The 24,675-nt window shown below is 41.0% G+C and overlaps 1 protein-coding gene and 1 long non-coding RNA gene across 7 annotated transcripts in view; one reads left to right on the forward strand and one right to left on the reverse strand.

Moving 5' to 3' along the window:
- Window positions 1-23,588, forward strand: part of ARHGEF9 (Cdc42 guanine nucleotide exchange factor 9) — a 369,419-nt gene extending 345,831 nt beyond the window's left edge. For 4 of the 5 annotated variants that reach the window (XM_058154711.1, XM_058154715.1, XM_058154716.1 and 1 more), the window contains one exon: window positions 20,963-23,586. In XM_058154711.1, the coding sequence (XP_058010694.1) occupies window positions 20,963-21,047 (85 nt within the window). In that variant the 3' untranslated portion in view covers window positions 21,048-23,586. Of the gene's footprint in view, window positions 1-20,962 lie in introns of all 5 variants that reach the window. The other variant, XM_058154714.1, reaches the window with a different exon arrangement.
- On the reverse strand, window positions 955-19,464 carry LOC131183932 (uncharacterized). 2 transcript variants are annotated; one of them, XR_009151877.1, is made up of 4 exons: window positions 19,247-19,464; window positions 13,188-13,493; window positions 8,439-8,634; window positions 955-1,743 (listed from the first exon to the last, which is right to left on the reverse strand). It is a non-coding gene; the product is annotated as an uncharacterized LOC131183932 (long non-coding RNA). The 2 variants fall into 2 exon arrangements; XR_009151876.1 differs by lacking the exon at window positions 955-1,743 and having other exon boundaries at window positions 7,808-8,634.
- Window positions 23,589-24,675: the final 1,087 nt, after the last annotated feature.

The raw sequence follows: 24,675 nt of genomic DNA on the forward strand, positions 1-24,675 counted from the left end.
GCCCTCTCCATACCCCTCTGTCTGTCTTGCACTGCATCCTTCAGCTCTCTATCCGGGAGACTATAGATTGTAAGTATTAAATACTGTAAGTATTTACCTATAGCAGGAAACAAATTATTTTGTAATTGTAAAATGAAAAGTAAAACCATAACGCAGTACGGTAAATAAACATAAAGAATAATCAAATAGGGAATGCTGAAAATAACATTACAAAAGCTAGCATCCACCATGCAATATACAGTATATAATATAATATTTAATAGAAAATCTACTTAAACAATACAGTGGTGTAGAACATTGTTTAATACCAATTTTTAAACTGATAACAACAGAGACTACATTTGAACTGCATTGTGGTCTATGACTAAATAAAGAATAGTTTTCAAAACTACTTTTTTCTCATTTGGAGTATTTGGGGTGAGATAGGTAGGTGAGCTGAACTGATCTCTGGAGCTGCAGATCTGTGGTAGAGCTTCCCCATGACCGGATGGCCCTTGAGTCTAGTTTGTCTGTAAAGGGGATCCAGGTTTTAGGGCGTGTCACAGACACCCCGATCTCAGACAGGAAAGTTCAAACTGTTCTACGTAATGGAGGGAACAGCACCGTGTCTATGGAGAGAGGGGATCAGAGGGCCCAGATAACTCTTGAAAAGCTACGATTTGCCCAGTATAAGGGATAGATGGGCCAAAAAATATTACCTTAATAATCTAATCTCTTAATCGTCTACAGATGTTAAGTCATCTGGGCTGGGCTCAGGATCCTCTTTTTCCCGGAGGTAGATTATCACCAAAGGACCAGAATGCACACCAATCTCAATTGCTGTCAGGGATTTGTCTACTGGCGGCAAAACATTTTTTTTCTCCACATTTACCAAATGCTTTTTTTCTAAATAATCAGAACGACCCACCAGGAAGAGCATTACAACCATAAAGCCAAATTAAACGGCAGCTCCAACCTCCTGCTCCTTGGGAAGTGCAGGCATGTGGAAAGCCCAAGGAAATCTAATCAGTCTTCATTAAGATGGAATACAAGTTCCAGGAAATTGGAACGAGGACTAGTAGTCCTGATAAAAAGCTCATAAAACCTCCAAGATTAAAAAGGGTGAGCAAAGCGTTTCTCTGTCTTGTCTTTGGCAGTCGTGCATAAGAAGAAGGCCATAAAGCAAATCCCCAGGGGCCCCCAAGTGACTTACCAAGGTCATTAGATCTTCAGCCAAAGAAATTGGAGGCGGGGGGACATCTTCCTGCATTCTATGAATCTCCCACAATGGTGGTATCTGGTTTCTGGATTAATGCTCTGGAAAAGTAGGCATTTGGAAAGACTCAGGAAACCGAATGTCTCTGTTATCCAAGATGGAATAAGTGTGCCAGAAAATTGGAATTGGGACCATGATTCCTGCTACAAAGTTCAGCAGGTGAACACTAAACAAGATTTTTTTTTTCTTTGTCTGATGGCTTTGACAACAAACCCCTAAGGCAAAGCTTCTGAAATGTATGGCCACAGTTCCTACAGTGCAACTCAAAGGCATCAAATCTTGAGTGCAAAATATTTCTTTCGGAATCATCTTCAGGCCTTCAATGAATTCCTCACAGTGAGCGTATCTGTTTTCTGGATTGGTGCTGTGCAGATAACAGACTGTCCAGATTCCGATCCATACCACACCAGGATTCATGCCATGCTGACTTTCTTCGTACCATATTCTCTAATGTTTGGTGGCTGATGCAAAACATGCAATGTTTTGACCTGCAGAGAGTAATTTGCAAAGATACATGCTAATTGAGAAAACCTTAGAAGGGTTATTCTGACAGCCAAAACTAATAGAAGTCAGGCTTCTATGCCTGATTCAAACACGGAGTACAGCTCAATTAATTGTACTTTTGGGGGGAGAATTATTTGAAAATTGCTTATAGTTTCCTACCATTCAAATTCAATAGAAGAAAAAAATATGAACTTGGAAAGTCCCAAAGAAATGCTTTTCAGATTGTTGAAGATTTTTGACTTTTTCAGAACATCTTTTTAACAGCTTCAAAAGTTCAACTGTGATTTCTGACTGAATATAAATACATAAAGAGCCATTGAATTGTTATTCCAGAAAAGAAGGACCCAAAGCTTAAGCAGAATAGTGTTCATGAATTGAACTGTGTTGAGTAATCTCCCAGCGACTTTGTCATAAGTCTCACTTTTAACTTCTGCAAATCTAAAAGGAAAGATCTTTTAAATGATCAGCCACGTATTTAGTGAGGTCCTATTATAAAGTATTTAAAATAATTTATCTGAATAGGAATTCACTTACTTTTCTTCATTCTAATGTTGGGGAACCAATGGCCTTCCAGAGATTGTTGCATAATAATTCTGAATATCCTCCACAGTTGACCCTGATGGAAGAAGTCAGGTTCAGCAACATCTGGAAGGCCTCAATTTTCCAAAGTTTGGGCTAACCTAGTTTGTTTTATAAACCATCTATCTTTCTTTCATCTGGAACTGAAAACACACAGAAAATTGGAATCATATAGGCTCTTTAGTTTCCCAAGAAACCGGATGACGAACAAATACATGATTGAGAGGCAGTTGGTGACCAGATTGCCCTCAAGTCTAGTTTGGCTATAAAGGGGATCCAGGACTGTCAAAGACCCCGATTTCAGAGAAAAAACTTCAGGATGTCCTACGTAATGGAGAGAACAGCACTGGGTCTATGGAGAGAGGGGATCGAATGGCCCAGCTAATTCTAGAAAAGCTACCATTTGCCCAGTAAAAGGGATAGATGGGCTGAAAGATAATGCCTTAAAGGGTCAGAGTGGATTGATGTCCACAAGGGAAAAAAAGGCTGGAACAAAAAACAGATGGTAAACTAGGACTTATAGATTATATAAGGACTTAGATTTATATAAGTGCTTATAGTAAACCTGTGACTGTTTTTAACTATCTCCAAAATGAGTGTCTTTCTGAACCTGCTATGGATCTGAGATTGCAGTAGCTGGTGTATATCACTGAGGTCATATAGAGTTCTAGCATGAGTGCCTCAATAGATGATAATGGTTGGATTTGTTCTCTTTTACCAGTATGTGGACATGAGTTCTTGGACACCATCGCTGATGTCCTAGTGGCAGTAAATGGGGGCAGTATAATCTCCTCCTGCTAACATTTTCCTTGTTAGCATTCTTGCCAGGAAGCCAGAATGTTGTATCTCCATCCTGCATCCACAGTTTATAAAAGCAAAGCAGCGCCGTTGAATATCCAGAGGTTGCTGGAGGAATTCAGTCAAGAGTTTTCAGGATGGAGCCCAGTCATGGCCAATATTTTGAGTTCGATATTACGTCCAATAATTATTTTTCTAATGTCTGTGCTGATGTGTCTGTCAAATGTTAAATGATTTTATATAGATGTAAAATTTATTATTTAGAGAGTTGGAATTCATGCAAAGCAAAAATATGAAAAGAATGTGAAATATGTCAGGGGTGGCAATGCTTAAAGGTAAAGGTAAAGGTTCCCTCGGACATACGTGCTAGTCGTTGCCGACTCTAGGGGGCGGTGCTCATCTCCTTTTAAAGCCGAAGAGCCAGCGCTGTCCGAAGACATCTCCGTGGTCATGTGGCCGGCATGACTCAACGCCAAAGGCGCACGGAACGCTGTTACCTTCCCACCAAAGGTGGTCCCTATTTTTTCTACTTGCATTTTTACGTGCTTTCGAAACTGCTAGGTTGGCAGAAGCTGGGACAAGTAACGGGAGCTCACCCCGTTACACGGCAGCACTAGGGATTCGAACCGCTGAGCTGCCGACCTTTCGATCGACAAGCTCAACATCCTAGCCCCCGAGCCACCGCGTCCCTTGGCAGTGCTTAAGACCGTTGTTATTTTGTCGAGTTTAGCAGCATTAGATTTCCCCTTCATATTAAGAAAGGTCTAGATTTATAGCTCATTTTTTCAGCTAACCTTGTTTTTTTACTTTTGTTTACTGAATAAAGGTGAAGGGAATGAATATTTATGTTGCTTCAAAGCTTTTCCAGGTGTGAAATACTTTCAATTCCTGTCCAGAGTCAGGTGCCACCCATTCAAGGCCAGATCTCGCAGTCTCCTGGCCACAGCAGGGCCATGAAGTCATGGTGCCCTGTTTTGATAAAAATGGTGCGCCAGAGCTGCCATCATACACTTAAGCTCCGCATTCATTAGATGCCAGTCTGTCATGAACTATGGCAGAAGGGAGCTGGCAGGGAGGAAAACTTAACTACTCATCATACCTTCCAGAGACACCAACTCAAGGTGAAGCCCTGGGAATGAAATGCAATGGCTCTCCAACTAGTTCGCCATTGAAGAGACTGTTCCCAAAACCATATATTCAAATTTAATTGGGCAATGAGGGAACTGCAAGGGAAAGGAACTGGAGGGGAAAAGTTAACCGGGAAACTTTGGCACACGAACCTAGTTCTGGCTTTGCTATACTGTGAACCACTTGACTTTTAGTAAAGTATACCTTTCAGTCCAAATGGAGTCAAGGGTCTTTCTTGCCTAAATGTCCAAGTTGGGGCAGGTCTAACACTGTGCGATTGTTATTTAGTTGGGACTTTCTACAACAGAACCTAATTCTGTACACTGTGGAGAAATTGGCCAGCATGGGATATCTCTGCGGTCATTATTAAGGAGCTCCTGGCAGGTTATAAGAGATTTGGCTGTCACCTGGATTGGTATGTATGCCTTTTATGTTATGCTTTTTAACCTGTTTGCTTCAGCTAATGATGTTGTTCATCTATCGTTTTCGAAGAGGATCTTGACATCTAACAGATTGTGGGCTGTCCACGGTGTGTCCGCAGGTGGCGGGTAAGGCCTAAAAGGGCACCGAATGTTCTGCCACATGTCGGGCAGATGTGTGAGCATCATTATTGCAGCATTTAGAATTCCTTCACTTACTGGTGTCTTTATTGTCTCTGGATCCAAAAGAACCAATTGGTGGACAGACTGGATAGCCACTTGTCTGAAATGGTCTGGACTATAGGGTCTCCTGCTTGAGCAGGGGGTTGAACTAGAAGATCCCCCCCAACTCTATTCTGTTATTCTGCAACGAGCTATAATGAGTTCTGATGGAGCAGTTCAAGTAATTCAGACCACAGAATCACAAAAACATGAAAAGCTAGCATGACAGAAAGCAGTGGACAGCAGCACAGAAGCAGCTGGATTGTCCCTTCTCAGAATCGTACAATAAGCTTTCTTAAAGAAAAGTCCCTGCAGTCTTGGGGCACTAGAAAACTCAGCTTCATTTAGAATGGGTAAGAAACAAGCTTTTAAAAAGGTGATTTTTGGATAATTATGGTAAACAAAATTGGCTAGAAGGGGAACTTTTAATTACTGGGAACTGAACTTTGTGGGGGGGGGGGGGAGGTGATAAGAAAAATACTAAAGTTTAAAAAAATGGATTACAAATATTGTTAGGCAAAAAGCTCAATAAATTTCAGGTGAAATTTGTTGCTGCAATCCAGAAGCCAATTACAACACTATCATCAAACTTTCTTCCTGAAATTTGGCCAGAAAGCAAAATCAACCCTGTTAAGAGTATTCCAAAAAGCCCCATTCTTCAGACCTTGATGACACTCAGGATGAATTTTACACCAAGCATTAAAAGAAACATTGAAGCGTGCACAGCTTAGTACTAAAAATGAAAAAGATCTTTATAATAACTTTTTATTCTGAATAAATTTACTGCATAGTTTGCATTTGTGCCCTTTCAATATTGCTCAACATGAGTAATAAGCCAGTTGGGAATCATAATCACTGCAAGACTAGTAGAATAACAGACTTGGAAGGGACCTTTGACTAGATTTCTAGTCTAACCCCCTGCACAGGCAGGAGACTCTAGACCAGAGCTGTCAAACTCATGGCCCACGGACCGGATGCATCACGCGCTGGCCATGCCCTCCCCCAGTTTAGCAAAGGGGGGGAAGTCCCAATACGTCACGTGATGCCGCTGTGACGATGCAAGTTTGACACCCCTGCCCTAGATAGGTGCCACCTCTTTCAGACAGGTGACTGTCCAGTCTCTTCTTACAAACGTCCGTTGTTGGAGCACCCACATCATCTGGAGGCAATTTGTTTCACTGATGAAATGTTCTAACTGTCAGGAAATTTCTCCTTAGTTCTAGGTTGCTTCTCTCTTTGGTTAGCTTCCATCTTTGACTGAATTGACTGAACATATGAACACATTTATATTTGTAGCCCACTTTTATTTTATAAATAACTCAAGGTGGCAAATATACACAATACCCTCCCTCCTCTTCCTTCCTCCTCTCACCTCCCCTGTGAGGTGAATTGGGCTGAGAGAGGAGGACTGATTTGAAATCACCCAGATGGCTTTCAAAAAACTAAGACAGGTTTGGAACTCTTGATCTCCTAGTTTCTAGATTGGTGCATTAACCATTACACCAAAGTGTGTACTTTATTTGATGTGTCTTTAAAAGCTGTATTAATGCTTTCTGACATACCTGATAAACCTTATTTTACTGAAGTACAGGACTTATCCCATTCCAGAATCAGGTCTTAGCTTTTTAAACTATTTGAATCCTGTTTGGATTGATCTCTAAGTAATCCTTAGTATTCATCTTCCTCTCCTGTTCTCCACTGCTGGTTCTTTGTTTCCACCTCGATCATGTACATTTGATCCCTTTGGTTTGTTGTAAAGCATCTTATCGGAACATTTCGTACTTCTAAATTGCTTTAGGAGGGAATTCAGTGGAGATAAATAGTTGATAACTTAAAATGGCAGATGGAGAGACGAGATATTTAGCACATTATCTTACATTAAGAGTTCACGACATCTTTGGCCTATTTTGTTTGTATATAAATGTGTGTGGTAATTCAAAAGAAAGGATGGGGACTGTTGACTGAGATTTGTCCTTTGGAATTCTGTCATTTGCCAGTTGAGGAGTGGGAGTTGGAATGTCCAATGACAGTTAAAAACGGACGTTTTGGAGGAGAAAGGAAGAGGTGCTGGTCATTCAGCTTTGGAGACGGTGAGAGACAGCTGCTACTATCTATCCATAGTCACCAATTGAGGAGATTTGGGGTTTTACTTCAAATATAATTCCACTGCTTTTGCATAAGATACCTGGTACTCTGGATACCAGCTCATTCAAGCCACACTGTATTTAAAGTTCATGAAGTTCAAAAACTCTGGTACAGCATAGAAGAATCATTTGTGGAAAACTACCTCAGATATTATATTTATCCATGAAGAAATCCTTCCTACTATGTTGTACCCTTGTTTGTGTGTCATTAAGGATTACGCACACATGCATTGTATAAATGACTGATAAACTATTCCATCTTGGTTTTGTTTCAGCAAACTTAGAGTCACCAACTTGGTTGATGGACTCTTGGTTGATAATCTAAGTCTTTTGCAAATCAGGGGTAATGAAGATCCTTTGGTTACAAAGTAAGTGGCTCAGATTTTTGGCTTCCAGTTATGTGAACTTTCATTGGCATGGATTTATGTTTCATATTTAAATAAAATATACTGTTCAGTTGTAGTGGGTGGAAAGAATTGTTAAAATATGTTAAAGTGGGGGACAGGATTTCTTAACTTTTGATCATCATAACATATCTAATGTTTGTCTACATTTCATGAAGTTCTGTAACTGCTAAAATAAAACCTTGCTTTTTTTCCTGACCATTGGTTGGTTGACTATTAATAACTATATATTTGACTTAAGCCTTTTACAATACATTTCTTTTGGTAAGCAACTTAAATATTTTTAGAATATGTTATTTTTCAGACTTTTGAATAAGGAAAAGCAAGCATTAATTTTTTTAGTTGTAAACTGTTCAGAATGACTTAGAGAATCAAAGTGGGTGATGTATACATTTCATAAATAAATACATCATTAAATGTATATTGCTAAGGAATAAAATGGGAGGGAAATTTACTCCCAGTGTTTTACTCCTTTAACTTAGTCATTTTTTTAACCATATAAATAAATATATGTTGCACTATTTTGTTTTGATTTAATTTCAGGAATCGTACATTCATCTATAGGAGCAATAAATCACTTAATGAGCAACTACTAAGTGAAAAGGAATCAATGGCTACAAAATATTTAGCCTGGATTACCCAGTTAGGTGGTTATTCATTTAGTATCTTGGGATGGATTTTGTGTATTCCTGCATCAGCCACTGAACATTGGAGAATATGGCATGTGGAAAATCAGGATGGCATGTATCCTGGTGTGGTATGGATTGGAATCTGGAGAGCCTGTTATCTGCACAGCACTCATTCAGAAAACAGATACATTCACTGTGAGGAATTCACTGAAGACTTGAGGATGCTGCCCGAAGAAATAATTTTGGCTCAAGATCTGATGACCTTGAGTTACGTTGTAGGAGCTGGCCGCAGGTTTCATCAGCTTTTCTTTAGGGATTGTTGTCAAAACCATCAGTCAAAAAACCTTTGTGCTCACCTTGTATAACGTTGGAAACCTATTTTTTATCAGGGATCATGGTCTTCCATCATAGTTCCATCTTGGTTAATTCAGCCATTATGTTTCCTTAGTCCTTGCAAATGTCTACGGTTCCAAAGCACTAGAAGGTTGGTGCTGCTATTTATGTTGGCTATAGTGCTGCCTCTTCATTCCTGTTGAGTGGCATTATGATTATCTGTAATAAAAGTATTTTACAAAAATGTGCAGAAAAGGAGGTTTTACCTCCAGCAGATGTATTACTGACAACCACTTGTTTTTGTACAAATGTTGGTTCCTTAAACATTAATTGGTGATAATTAATGTACAAAACAGAGTGGAACCTGAGCCCAGCGACGATGAGTTAACATTTGTATATTATGTGGATATAAATAAAGATTTGTCACAATCAATTCAACTTCTGCTTGAGGATGCTAAAAAAGTCTCTATTATATGAATTATTCCATTCCAGTAAACACAAACTGCTAATGTTTGTCTATTCTTAGTGTATCATATTTCCACTTTTCATTTTACAATTGCAAAATTATTCATTTCTTATTGCAAATAAATGCTATGAATAATAAATACAAATAAATAAATATTGGTGTGTTAATTTAATAATAATAATAATAACAACAACAACAACAATAACAACAACAACAACAACAGAGTTGGAAGGGACCTTGGAGGCCTTCTAGTCCAACCCCCTGCCCAGGCAGGAGACCCTACACCATTTCAGACAAATGGTTATCCAACATTTTCTTAAAAATTTCCAGTGTTGGAGCATTCACAACTTCTGCAGGCAAGTTGTTCCACTGTTCCTCTAACTGTCAGGAAATTTCTCCTTAGTTCTAAGTTGCTTCTCTCCTTGATTAGTTTCCACCCATTGCTTCTTGTTCTACCCTCAGGTGCTTTGGAGAATAGCTTGACTCCCTCTTCTTTGCGACAACCCCTGAGATATTGGGACACTGCTATCATGTCTCCCCTAGTCCTTCTTTTCATTAACTAGACATACCCAATTCCTGCAACCGTTCTTCATATGTTTAGCCTCCAGTCCCCTAATCTTCTTTGTTGCTCTTCTCTGCACTCTTTCTAGAATCTCAACTTCTTTTTTTGCTAAGATTATCTTTGGAGTCCCTTCCAAGTTCACAATTCAAGGATTCTATGTCTTCTGAGGTTCTATATTTGATTCCATCGAACCAGTCTAGCCTTTGGCTCCCTCAAGATATGTCTGGGGTTGAGGTCAAAAAAGTCAAGATGATGCGCACCAATATGTGAATAAAGTCTTACCCTCCTTCCCCCTCTTTTTTTTACAAAAGAAACAAAAGGGGGGTTCTTTGCATGGTTATAGCTGCCAACTTTCTTGACCCCTTTCCTTGAGCTCCATGGGACTCCCTTTAACCTAATTAGAAAATTTTTTGGCTTCACTTGCGTGGTGGACAGCACTAAAACAGAAGGTGGCTGCTGGAGCAAAGTCAGGAAGCATGAAATAAAGCCGGAGAGCAACAGGAAAACTATTGTGGATCAAACCAAATAAACAGGGACTTCCTGTCTAGGAAGAACCAAGAGCCATCTTGATTAGATGGAGACATTCCATATCCTAAAAATACTTCACTGACTGTAAAAGTGCTCCAAATAGCCTCCCTGCTAGACAAGACAGAGCCAGGGATTCTTGACAGTGTGGAAGTGGGTGTCCTGACATACTTTTTCTCAGCCACGTATTATTTAGGCTTATCCTGCCTCTTGCATGCAGCGTAACACTGGGACAGTCCCATTCATAATAAGTATTTTTATATAGCTATTAGCAAGTTTGGGAATCTGCTAGTAGCTCAGAGCTGGGGTGACTTTGGTTAGATAAATTTACAAAGGAGAAGATTGTTTATTGCATCCATTCTTGTCATGGTGGAGAGATGGGGCCTCCAGTAAAAATACCACATGTGGAATATTGCGTTCAGTTTTGGTCACCGCAATATAAAAAAAGATGTTGAGATTCTGGAAAGAATATAGAGAAGAGCAAGAAAGGCATTTAAGGGACTAAACTTGACAAACTTGAACAACAAAATGAATTTTAATGTGGACAAAAGCAAAGTTTTACATTTAGGCTGGAAAAATCAAAGGTATACGTACAGATTTGGCAAGACCTAGCTCAAAAACAGTGACTGTGAGAGGGACTTTGGAGTCTTAGTAGATGATCATTTGAATATGAGCCAGCGGTGTGCAATAGCAGCCAAAAAAGCTAATACAATCCTGGGTTGTATAAACAGATACATAGAATCAAGATCACGTGAAGTACTGGTGCCACTTTATAAAACCCTAGTAAGGCCATACCTGGAATACTGCAACCAATTTTGATCACCATACTACAAAAAAGAGAGTTTGGAAAAAGTTCAGAGAAGAGCAAGATGATCAAAGGTCTGGAGACCAACACATATGAAGAATAGCTGCAGGATTTGGGTCTAGCTAGTCTAAAAAAAAAAAGAATTAGAAGTGACATGATAGCAGTAGTCCAGTATTTGAGGGGCTGCCACAAAGAAGAGGGGTCAAATTATTTTCCAAAGCACCAGAGGACAGGATAAGAAATAATGGTTGGAAACTAATCAACCAATCAGAAGCAACCTGGAATGAAGGAGAAACTTCCTAACAATTCAATAACCTCAACAACAACAACAACAACCACCACTACAACAACAACTCCTACCACCACAAGCCATCTACCCAACAAATGACATTTCTTTACTCATCAAAGATGCCATTGAACAGAACAAAAACGTCACAATGGCTTGATTTTTAAATTTTTGAATTTTTAATAATTTTAAATTGGGGTATTTTAGTATAGGTCAATTCGACGGTTTTAATTTTTGGCCATCTTTGAATATGTATTTTAATTGTTATTTTAATTTTGTATATTATTGTTTTAATCTGGCTGTACTGAGATCTGAGTCCTTCGGGAGAAGGGCGGTATAAAAATCTAAATAATAAATAAATAAAAAAATAAATAAAAAAATAAAAAAATAAATAAATAAATAAATAAATAAATAAATAAAAAAATAAAAAAATAAATAAATAAATAAATAAATAAATAAATAAATAAATAAACAAACAAACAATGCCATTTTATTTGGTCTTGTGGATACCAATGAATCTAATGATATTACAAAAATATGTGACATCGTCAGCAATTGTCAGACACCATCCATCTCCCCAGAAGAAATCATTGTTTCCCGAGATGGCTCTGAGTTTAAATACAAAAGTAAACAAAATACCAGAATTCCTCCTTCTACTAAATACAGCTATATTTGACATTATATTTGTATGTGAGATGTGGCTGAATTCATCACTACCAGACTCCATTACCACAGTAAGAGACTATCACGTGTACAGGTGCGACCGTGAAATCCTCAGAGGGGGTGGTGCTGTTATCTTCCATTAAAAAATCCCTAAATCTAAAAATTATCCAAGTTACACATATCCAAATAAGAGAGATGCCACTAAAGTTGGATATGGGATACATTTGACCTTCTTTTTTCTATTAGCAGAAAGGACTAGGAAAGAAGGACAATAGAACCTGTAAATCTCTATGAGTGAGGTAGAGCTACTGCAGAATTAGAAACTCTGTCAGAAGCATCCTCTTCCTATTTATTATTACGGTTAATTAATTCTTAAATAACTTGTTTGGACTTTGGCAGGAAAGAAGATTCAAAAAAGACCATCTTGGAAACAGAACACAGAAAAAGGACCAAACCACAACAGAGGCAAGTTATTCTAGTTTTCCTGCTTGTGTGTTTAGAGCTTTTAATTTTTTTTAAAAAAATATTCTTTTTGCTTGCCTTCGATGGGATTACAATCACGAACGGAAACCTCGCCCGCAGCAACATTTTACAAGGAAGTTGGCAGAGAGTTCAAGAGGGAGGCAGAGAGAGAGACATGGGAAAACACACAAACACACACCTACCCTGCTAGGCAGAGGCTCAAAATAAATGTGCTTGACTGCTATAACCAGATTGCTCAACTCACATTCCACAACACAAAAGAAATAAGAGTTTAGACTTTAGAGGAAGAATACACTCTGCTGGATACCGTCATTGAGAGAGAAAAATAAGGAAGGAGCACATTTCCTAGCGACAGAAGCCAGTGGGTGGAGATGCACTGAGTTGCGGAAGGGGCACACTCCACCCCTCTGTCTGAAAACTCCTTTCTGGTTTAAGAAAACAGGTCAGGCAATACGGGAGGCCTGGCTCAAGGCAGAAACAACTGTTAATTTAGAAGATCAATGCTGGATCAGAACAGAGCAACCTAGAACTAAGAAGATATTTAGATATTTCCTAACATTGAAAACAATTAACCAATGGAATTCCTTGCCTCCAGAAGTCGTGGGTATCCCCATCCCTGGAGGCTCTTAAGAAGAGACTGGACCATTCAGCCATTTGTCTGAAATAGTATAAGGTTTCCTGCTTGACCAGGGGTTGGGCTAGAAGACCTCCAGGGTCCCTTCCAACTCTGCTATTCTAGGGTCCACCTCAACTACTGAAGCAATTCCCAACCCTACAAATAAAAGGAGTCCACCAGTTTCCCCGTCTAGACTGGGACTCCCCAACATGTAAGAGTGAAGAAACATAAGAGAATAACAGAGTTGGAAGGGACCTTGGAGTCCAACCCCCTTCTCAAGCAGGAAACCCTCAACTTACAGCAGTTCATTTAGTGACCGTTCAAAGTTACAACACCACTGACAAACGGTGACTTTCCACCACTCACTTTTGGTTTCTTCTGGACTGCAAGAATCTGGCGGTTCAGTCGTAAGGATGGGACTGAGTTAATAGCTGTACTCCAGAGTTTGAACCACAGTATGCTAATTTCCTTTCTGTACGGACAGAGCTGACTGGGGAGAAGTAAGCAGAGATGGATTTCCTTCATCAGGGATAGGTGCTATGAAATATCAGAATCCGGGTCCTTGCAACCATAAAGAAATTCTCCTGCTGCTACAGCCACTGGCCAATGAGCTGAGTAAACCAGATGATAGACATTTTCACCGTCTTCTGGAGTCAGAACTTCTTCACTACTCTATAAAACAAGAGTAAGTAGTTTTATTGCTTGCACTGCAAACATCATATTCTTTGTCAAGAGTCATAGACATAATTCTGTCCTTGAACCGGCTGGTGAAGAGTTCCAATTTTGAATTCAGTTCTTTATTATAGTAAAGCCCTTGCAAAGCTGTAAGACATTTGAGTCTCATTTCCCCTTGCTTGTCGTGCATTGTCCAACCCACATATTTTAAATAGCTGTCATTGAGAAAGGCATCACTATACATCTTTGTCAGGATTTGTTGCAAAAAACAAATCCAGAAGCACACACAGATAAACTGATGCAGCAGGATTCATTAATTTCTTTATATACACAATAATACATGAAGGAAGTTTTCAATACCAACAGCAGTTTCACAGTTTCATTTCAGCTCAGATCAGCAGACAAGTTCACACACACTGGTTTCAGTTTCGTTTCTCTGCACAGACTCAGAAGCTGCAGACTAAGATATGCCCTGGCTCCAATCTGTCACAGTTCTCATTGGCTGGCCTTGTTACCATGTCTTCCCAGTCATGAATATTCTGACAATCTTCATCCAAATTCCAATATCTTCAACACTTATCTATGATGGTTGCAGCCGCCTGGAGTCACATGATCACCGTTTGCAAACTTTCCAGCCAGCTTTTGACAAGCAGTGAGGGAAGCAACTGCATGATACACTTAAATCTCTTTAACATCCGTAGCAAAAAAGTGTAATAAAATCAAGCATGGCTCACTTAACAATCACCTTGCTTTGCAAAGGAAAGTCTGATCTCAGTTATGGTCATATGTTGAGAACTACCTGTATGTTGAAGTGAAAACAACAGAAAATGAACATCCTTGTTTACAAGAGTAAGTACATATTAAGTTTTAATTTTTAAAAACAAAAAACTTCTAAAGTAACAGGTAGTCCTCAATTTATAACCACCATTGAGCCCAAAATTTCTGTTGCTAAGTGAGACAGTTGTTAAGTGAGTTTTACCCCATTTTACGATTTTTCTTGCCACAGATGTTAAGCGAATCACTGCAATTGGTAAGTTAGTTACCCAGTTGTAAAGTGAATCTGGCTTACCCATTGACTTTGCTTGAGCAAAGGTTACAAAATGGGATCACATGACCCCGGCAATCTATAACCATCATAAATATGAGTCAGTTTCCAAGTGTCTGAATTTTGATCACATGACCATGCAGATGCTGCAACGATTGTAAGTGTGAGAAATGATCATAACTTACTTTTTTCAATGCCGTAACTTTGAATGGTCACTAAATGAACTGTTGTGGATCGAGGACTACTTGTACTGATGCAAAGCCAGTTTGTGTTGTGTCTTGCCCACTCTCACCGCAGCCGGGGTCTGCTTATCTGCTTCCGAACACTGAAGAATGTCCTCCCGGCCCCATCCCTGGCTCCATGCCCAGACAGGCTGAGGAGGGGGCATCACCCGGCCCCATCCCTGGCTCCATGCCCAAGCAGGCTGCAGAGGAGGAAGCACCCCCTGGCCCCAGCCCCGGCTCCATGCCCAGGCAAACGGAGCAGCTAGACCCCTCCCCCTCCTCCACAGCATGTGAGCCTGAGGAAAGTTTATTTCCAACAGCTGCTGATTGGAGTGACCCTCGCATCAGAAGACTGGATAAGCGGAGGCAACAGAAGGAAGGGAGGGGCAGGCCTTAATGAGTGCTGAGTCATGGAGCCACACCCCATGGCCTATATAAAGGATCTGCTTTCTGGCAGTCTCTGAGTCAGGCAAAGTCGAACTTATCTTGCTGAAGTCACTTTCTGGTCTCCTGCCTGCTCTGAGGACTTTGCTAGGACTTTGGGCAGAGCTGCAGAGGCAAGCCTGATTCGGATTTCCCTGACCCGGCCGTCAGCGGAGGAGTGGGACACGACAGTTTGTCTCTTCTTCTTAACTACAACACTATAGTACCAAGATGGCAAACTGATCAGTGGTGGGTTTCAAAAATTTTTACTATCAGTTCTGTGGGCGTGGCTTGGTGGGCGTGGCAGGGGAAGGATACTGCAAAATCTCCATTTCCTCCCAATCAGTTGGGACTCGGGAGGCAGAGAATAGATGGGGGCGGGGCCAGTCAGAATTTTTACTACCGGTTCTCCAGAACTGGTCAGAACCTGCTGAAACCCACCTCGGAAACTGATGGCATGCGAGCTGTCGCCCCAGTTCAGCTCTGCCACGTATGCGCATGCAATTCCCGCTGGCCAGCTGGTTTTTGGGTCTCTGCTGCGCATGAGTGCATGCATGGGGCTGCACACGCATGCAACGGAGAGCAGGCTGCGTGCAGGGGGGGGCGCGCACGCATTGTATTTTGGGGGTTTGGCCCCCCACATGCTTTGGGCACTCAGTCCGGAAAAGGACTGAGCTGTCACTGCTATAGTACAAGCTTTGCACCACTGACTTTCATTTATTGGACTATGAATGCAGAAAAATAAATGCAAAGCTACACTGAGTTGGTTTTTTGTGCAATTATCCTTTTTTTTTTTTTAAAGTTGTCTTTGTCAATGTTGCAATTATGTCTCGGAAGCCTCTTCCGGGTGTCCAGAGGCTGTGAGGAAAAATTAAGTTAGTAGCCACAACCAGGTGATCCAAGTCTCACCCTTTTTACTGTGTTGCAAAAAGGGAGCAGTGCTTAAATCCCTGGGGAAAACCTCTGGCCTCCTTTTCCCCCAAACTTTCAAGGTCAAGGATGAGTTGAGAAATCTTGGCTTTGAAATGAGAGCAAATTATTATTCAACATAAATAATAAAGCCGCTGCAGCAAAAATCTGTAAGAATATCGTGACACCCTTGGGACCCACAGATTTATCACTCGTATCATCCTCTTAAAAAAACAGCAAGGAAAACCTCATTAAAATTATTTATGATCCTTAGCAACTACATGCTGTCCACCCAACTAAGAAATTATTGTAATCACTTGTATATCAAATTTGAAGGGCCAGAATTGATGGCGATAGCCAAGTGGTTTGACTGCCCAGATGCCAAATGTCAGGTTTCTGGGTAGGCATCAAAACGTATGACTTAATTCAACTGTGGCACTAATGGCTACAACATTTTCTCCAACATTTGTGCAACTACGGGTTGTATGCCAGTTATGCCCTTTCCTGGTCCAACAATTCCTGCTCACAATGACCAACACCCTAGTCACCTCCTGACTTGACTATTGCAATGTGCTTTACATGGGGCTGCCCTTGAAAAGTATCCAGAAGCTTCAATTGGTTCAAAATGCAGTGGCCCACATAATTTGGTGCAGACCCAGATGTTCACAGGTGTTATCTCTCCTGCAGGAGCTGCATTGGCTGCCAATTTGCTTCCGGATCCAGGTCAAGATATTGATTATCACCTGCAAAACCTTACATGGCTTGGCTTGGGATCAGTCAGTGTACTTGAAGGACCATCTTTTCCTCATCACATCTATCCAACCCTAAACATGCTTTCAATTAAACTTGATGTTGGTTCTTAACCAACACCAACAGATCTGCAGCAGGAAAAAGATATCAAAGCATTGATTCCATGGTAGGACCATATTGGCAAGTTACCAAAAATCCATATGTCAGGGGTGCCAAACTTTTGGCCTGCAGGCTGGATGCATCACACACTGGCCACTCCCACCCCCAAGAGGGGAAAAGTTGCAATACGTCGTGTGATGACGTCAGTTTGACACCCCTGCCATAGCTGCATAGAAACCAGGCAGAGCTTCAATTAAACCACCGTGTGGCCAGCATCATGTCTTTTTAATCACACCACTCAGATACCCCGATACCAGGGGTGAAATGCTCCCGATTCGGACTGGTTTGGCCAAACCGGTAGCAATGGTGGCTGGTGGTTTGGAGAACCGGTAGCGGTGGCGGCACAAGGCTCCGCCCACCCACCCCGTTGTCATTACTTCCTGGTTTTAACACGTGCGCAACACATGCATTTCCGAACCTGTTGGGAAGGTAAGTAGATTTCACCCCTGCCCTGTACTAAATGGTTCCTTCCTTCTTCTTTTGTATAGAGAGGGTTAGGATTAGGGTTGTCTTTTCTCTCTCTCAAAACCCATCCAAAACAGGAAATCATTCTCTGTGGTTGGAACAACTACCTTTCAAAGAGAGTTTTTGCAGAAACAAGTAAACATGCCAGAGAGAAAAATGTTATAATGCCATACTTAAGACTCATGAATAAGTCTTTATTTGGCAGCCACCTAGTAGGAACCAACCAGCCCAATTTTATTTCCCCCACCTTTCCCCCTATGGAATCCTCATTTGCATAATTTTACCTGAACATCTGCTGCAGGTACTCAATTAGATACAGAAGCAACAATAGTTCAAAAAATTCTTCCTCTCTTACTCCCAGATTACTGTTTAATTATTGCCTTAGGGAAGGATTTCTGGGCAGGGATCCCACAAAGCTTGAAGAAAAGAAAAAGAGAAGAAAAGAAAAGAAAAGAAAAGAAGGGAGGGAAGGAGGAAAGGGAAGGAAGGAATGAAGTAACAAGGTGAGAGGCATAGAGGAAGGGTAATTTAAACTTTTTGTTCAGGGTTTCTTTTAACCCCATTTGTAATGGATGGCACTCCTTTGTAGGAACATGTCCTCAGTTTGGGGTCCTCTTGAACTCCCAGCCATGCTGGACAGGCAGCTGGAGGCTGTGGTCAGGAAGAAATTTGTCCACTTCAACAGGTGCACCAGCAGCAGCCCAATCTGGAGTGGGATGTTCTGGAGCTGAAACCTGCTTTGACCTGTCTAGGTTACTCCCATGTGCTGTACAAAGGTCTGCCTTTGAGATTATTTGGAATCTGAAGCGAATGCGAATTAGCACCCCATTTTCAGCAGGGGGAAAATACTACTGGCATATAGGACTGATATTGTAGATCTGGCACTGGGTGCTAGTAGTTGTCAGGATGCAATTCCAAATTCTGCTCAAACTGCTAAAGCACCGTATATTGCTTTTCTTTAGGATGATGATCAATTATCCAGATTTTAAAAAAAAGCCCTATATGGCTTGGTTCTGATTCACCCCAAGATCTCCTCCATTTGTGGTCATAGTGGTATTATAGGTAATCCTCGACTAAGACCACAATTGAGCCCAAAATTTCTGTTGCTAAGTGAGATATTTGTTAAGTTAATTTTGCCCCATTCGATGACCTTTCTTGCCGGTTGTTAAATGAATCATTGCAGTTGTCAAATTAGTAACACAGTTGTTCAGTGAATCTGGCTTCCCCATTGACTTTGCTTGTCAGAAGGTCACAAAAGGGGATCACATGACCCTGGGAGACTGCAACTGTTATAAATATGAGTCAGGTTCCCAAGTGGTTGAATTTTGATCGCACGACCACGAGGGGGCTGCAATGGTCATAAGTGTGAAAAACCAATCACAAGTCACTTTTTTCAGTGCTGTTATAACTTGTCATTATATGAACTATTGTAAGTCAAGGACTATCTGTACCAGATGTATTCCAATTTATATGCTGTTAGAGCTTTAGAAGAGTTTCTTGCTAAAGATTCCTGTGGGGTCAAACTCAATTCTTTTTTTTTTTTCAAAAAAGTTTTATTTTAACATTCATATCCAGTAACATATTTAGTGTACCATCATATACAAATAATCGGACCTGCCCGGTCACCACCCCCTTCCTTTAACTCTCTTCCCTTCTCTACCTTCTTCTACTTTCTACAACCATCCTCCCCTTCTCTTATCTACATCCTCTCCTCCTTCCTCCCTACTCCTTTCTTCTCCCTCTTCTATCCCTCTTCCTCCTCTTCTCTTTCCTACCTCCTTCTCTCTTCTCCTGGGTCAAACTCAATTCTTGGTGACTTCATGGAGAAATCGAGGACAAGGGGGCTATTCTTGCTTCTTTCCATGAAGTCCATGAATTGCTTCTGCCTTCTCAGGCTGATCTATAAACTTAACAAGAAGTATTGAAACCAGCCCAGCCCTGCGGAGATTTCCTGCTTAGACAAGACTGAAAGGACCTGCCATCTACAGAAGCTTCTTGCTTTAACATGCTCTCTTAACTAACACCAACAGAGCTCCAGCAAGAAAAAGTTTTAGCTGCCTTTATACCAAAGCATTGATACTGTGGCAGGGCATTGGCAAGATACGGTTTTTAAAAAATCCATAAATGCATGTAAACCAGGCAGAGCTTCAATTAAACCACCATGTGGCCACCATCATGACTTTTTAGACACACCACTCAAATATCCCTGCACTAAAAGATTCCTTCAGGAGCCAACCTGGGTCTCTCACCAGACCAGAGGTTTTGTCTTACAAGCTGTCGGACTCCTCTGTGTGCTGTGTGGTATTTATATGGTACCTGTTGTGTATAGCTTTTTAGATATAGATTGGAGAGTCGATGGCTGGCTATGAAGTCGTTGGCTGTTGTTTCCTTGTGCTACCAAGCCCTCAGCCTCTTAAGGACTTGATAAGCTGGGGATAAATCAGCACCACTGTTAACTGAAGAGGGCCCCATTTCCCAGGCTGCTTGGGGGCCTGCTCATCCAACATCTTAGATAATCTAAACGATCCCTTCCTTCTTTTATGTATAGTGAGGGAAAGAGTTAAAGGTCTTTGTCTGTATGCAATCTTGCTAACCATCTAATCAATTTTGTCATGACCACTATTTTTTTCAAGTCTGTTCACTGGAACCCATGCATATGGCTTAAATCCCAAACAAAATCATGAATGCCACACAAGTACCAGGCTTTGCAATGCATTCACTGACATTACAGCTACCCGACCCTCCAGAGCAGGGAGGCAGGGGATGTTATGGGCCTCCTCACTTAAAGAGTTCCATTTAATGGGACCAAGAAGAAGGGCCTTCTCCATGGGGGTTCCCTTTCTCTAGAACAGGGGTATCAAACTCAATTTCATTGAGGGCTGCATCAGAGTTGTGTTTGACCTGGGGGGGGGCAGGATGTGTGTCTGGCCAGGGGGCATAGCCAGCTTGACGTCACTTGTGTCAGGGGCGCCTTTGGTGGCCCGAGTGCTCTGCCAGTGAAAATGGAGCTCGTGACGGCCTCACACAGCCCTCCCGAGCTCTGTTTTCGCTGGCAGAGGCACCACAGACCGATCCTTTACTGTTTCCAGGGTGGCCCTCTGGGCCAGATCTAAACACCCCCGGGACCGAATCCTTCCTGTGGGCCTTGAGTTTGACCTCCCTGCTCTAGAACATCATTCTTGTGGAGATAAGACTGGCCCCACTTTGATGCTCTGTTGCAAGACCCTGAAGACATGGTTTGGCTGGTGTGTATGGAGTGATAGGGAGCCCATCAAATGGTTGGTTTGATTGTTGTCACTGGTGGGGATGGAGGTTTATTGAGTTTTGTATTTGGGATTTTCCAAGCCACCTGGAGTGAGTTGGGCAGCCATATAAATTTTCTAAATAAATAATAAAATGATTACTCAGCTTCTCAGGGATGAAAAGAACAGCTGAGTTGTTACTCTGAATGTAGGCCTCACTTTCCACTTATTTGCTTTCGTTTTCCTCAGAAATGACATCAAGATTTGCTATCCTGGCTGGAGAGATAAGAATTTTAGCTTCTTATTGGGAACTGATCCAGATAGTCCAAAGTAGCAGCAGCTGTCCAAGAGAAAATGTGGCCAACAAACCATCCTGATCAAAATATGGTGTTGAACCTGGAGGGAAGATGAATATTCATATCAATGTGTTATTTAGGATTTTCCCCCAAAACGATCAAAACCAGAGTTTTTTCCATACTGCTGAGAATAGATGTTACATGTGTAAAATGTTGAGTTTAGCTCAGACGCAAACTTGAAACATCTTGTGCCTGATATAAATTGTTTAGAACTTCCTTCTGAGGAACTGTTACATCACTGTCCTTATTTTCAAAATTAGAATAAATTGGCTTTGATCTGATGAATCTTCCTTGTAGAAGTTGTTTCAATGGACTTTATTGTCGTTTTGGTGCCAGGCATATACTTGTTTTTAAAATATTTCCAGGCCTTTTAATAATATGCTAATGCTAATCTACTTGGTGTTATTTTGCATTTTATTAAGCATCTTAATGTAGGCATTTCTTAGTTTGTTTTAAGCAATTGCTTTTTAAATCGTAACTTTTAATTGCAAACTGCTCCAGAATCTCTTTCCAAGGGGAGAGGTGTTGACGTCTTTCTTTAAAGGTTGCAAATCTGGAGGGTTTTTGACTACCAATAATGTTTGATGATCATGTTAGACTTCGTAGCCTGCAAAAAGTAGGGCAGCTTTTCCCAACCATTAGCAGGAAAAACTGGTGTAATGCAAGTACAAGATCCAGAGTGAGGGTCACCAAATAACATGCAGGATGTTTCTGGAGAGAGTGCAGAGAAGAGCAACAAAGATGATTAGGAGGCTGAAGGCTAAAACATATAAAAACAGTTGCAGGAATTGGGTATGTCTAATCTAGAGAAAAGAAGGACTGGGGTGACAGGACAGCAGTATTGCAATATTTGAGGGATTGCCACAAAGAAGAGCGGGTCAACCTGTTTTCCAAAGCACCAGAAGATAAGACAAGAAACAATGGATGGAAACTAATTAAGGAGAGAAGCAACCTAGAACTAAGGAGAAATTTTCTGACAGTGAAAACAATGAACCAGTGGAACGGTTTCCCTCCAGAAATTGTGGGTGCCCCATTACTGGAGGCTTTCAAGAACAGACTGGACAGCCATCTATCAGAAATAGTATAGGTCTCCTGCGAGAGTAGGGGGTTGGACTAGATAACCTCCAAAATCCTTTCCAACTCTGTTATTCTGTTATTCATGGCATGGAACCAGGTTACCATCTCATCCTGATTTCATTGATCCATCTCTCCAAGCAGGAAGGGCATATTATGGACCCCTTTGATGAAAGAAGTCCAGTTGCTGGGCTCCAGGAAGAGACCCTTCTCCGGACACCCCCATCTTATGGAATAGCTTGTCCCTGGTGATTTAGATGTGGGGTTTTTTTAAATGGAAAGTTGTAATGAGTCATAGTATAGAGCCTCTTGTTTGTGCAGGGGGTTAGACTAGAAGATCTTCAAGGTCCCTTCCTACTCTAGGCACAGAGGGGAACCTGCCCCACTCTATATCAAGGGGTATGTGCAGTGGTGGGATTCAGCCAGTTCGCACAGCTTCAGGAGAACCGGTGGTTAACTTTCTGAGCAGTTTGGTGAACTGGATGTTGGAAGAAATCATATGGGCAGAGAACTGGTTGTTAAATTATTTTAATCCCACCACTGGGGATGTGTATGTGGAGAGAGTTTCCTCTTTAGTCAAGATCTCACCTGGAAAAACAACATGTTTTTCATCAGAGTCCTGTGGAAAAATCAGGTGGAACAACGACTGATGACTTCTTTCTGTCGGTCCATGATAGAAAATGTCCTCACATACTGTATAACAGTATGGTACACTGGTCTAACAGCTGGCACTAGAGAGTGATCAATTCGGCACAAGAAACCATTGGTTGCCCTCTAACACCACTGGATGACATCACCAGATCTTGCTTTTTCAGCAGAGTAAGGATAAGTAAGTAAAGATACTTAGGGATGATTCATATCCTGGCCAGTGTCTCTTTTCACTTTTACCATTGGGCAGAAGACATCAAAGTATAGCCAGCCGAAAAAACAGGTTTAAAACAGGTTATTGCAGAAAGCTGCAATTTTGTTATATCTTATAAAATTTTTGGACATGGTACCAAGTGCCCCAATGACAATGGGTATCACTGTGACATGTTTCATCCATAACCTTGTAGTTTCAATGGCCAGGTCACTCTATTTCATGATTTTTTCCAGTTCTTTTTCTTCGACTCTAGGGTCTCCTGATACAGCAATATCAATAAATGGTATGCTTTGGCCCTCGACAATTATGATATCTGGTGTGTTGACAAATGACAATCTGTCTGTATTCGAAAGTCCCACAAGATCTTCATCGTCTCATTTTCGGTAACTTTTTCCACTTTGTGCTCCCATGACTTTTCAGATATAGGTAGGGCGTATTTTTTACATAATTACCAGTGGATTAATTTAGCAACTTGATCATGTCTAGCTTTGCAATCAGTTTGCGCGATTTTGCTGATGTACAATGCAATCATATACAATGATGTACAATCTTTATACATGATGTACAATGACAATAAAGGCTATTGTGTATTAATAAAGGCTATTAATAAATCTAACCCAACTCATTTATTACTGTGCCAATAAAGAAAACCGATATAAGGTAGGTACAAGGTTCCAGAGTGAAATAACAAGCAGGACACCTCTGGAAAGCATGCAGAGAAGACCTTGTGCAGGAAATTGAACTAGAAGACCTCCAAAGCCCCTTCCCACTGTGTTATTCCATTTTCTGATTTTTTATTGCATTTTAACAATGCAATCTTGTGGCTCTGGAGTTTCAGACAAAGGATAGGGTTTAACTGTGCTTCATGAGCTATGAATTTACAGTTCCTGATCTATGGGCTTGCTAAGGGGACTTGGAAGCACCTCTGAACCTGGAAAAGGAGGAGTAGAGATTGGTTGTGGACTTTAATCTAAAAGCGCCTATTATTCTCACCCAACATTGTATATTTATAGCACCAAAGCAAAATTAAATCTCTTGAAAAAAAAATCAGTAATGGAAAAACACAGCATTTCTGGCATCGATTAAATTTCCCGGACATCTTTTTATTTATTTCGTTCCCACAGGATACTGTGTTTTCCCGGATGTACCATTGGTCTCTCTTACTAGATATAACTGACTCATTCTGAAAGCCAGACTTGGGTTTTTCTCCAAACTTGATTCATCTCTTTGCCTGGGAAGATTATAATGGTGCATTATTTATAGGCTGAGCCCTGTTCCTATCAATAAATCAAGAAAGTCTCAATGGATTCAGCAGTCAAATCATTGGAACTGTCAAAAGCAAAGAAAGAAGAAACTGGACAGCAATTTATCCAGAATGGAATAGGGTCTCCTGCTCATGTAAGGGGTTGGACTAGAAGACCTCCAAGGTCCCTTCCAATTCTGTATGTACAGCTAGAATGATTCTTTGTCTAGATTTCCAAGTTGGGTGCAGTTTTGGGCTTCTCAATACTCACATTTGATCTCAACATCTATAGTACAAATATTTTGGAAGAGCAACTGGATGTCTCTGTGCAGGATCTAACTTTTTTGACTGGTTAAATGATGTTTCCAAATGTAGTTTGTTCCATTAAACCCTGCAGCCAATACCTGCATCTCATCTGTCGGCCATT

The sequence above is a fragment of the Ahaetulla prasina genome, chromosome 11, assembly GCF_028640845.1.
Source record: "Ahaetulla prasina isolate Xishuangbanna chromosome 11, ASM2864084v1, whole genome shotgun sequence".
NCBI lineage: Eukaryota > Metazoa > Chordata > Lepidosauria > Squamata > Colubridae > Ahaetulla > Ahaetulla prasina.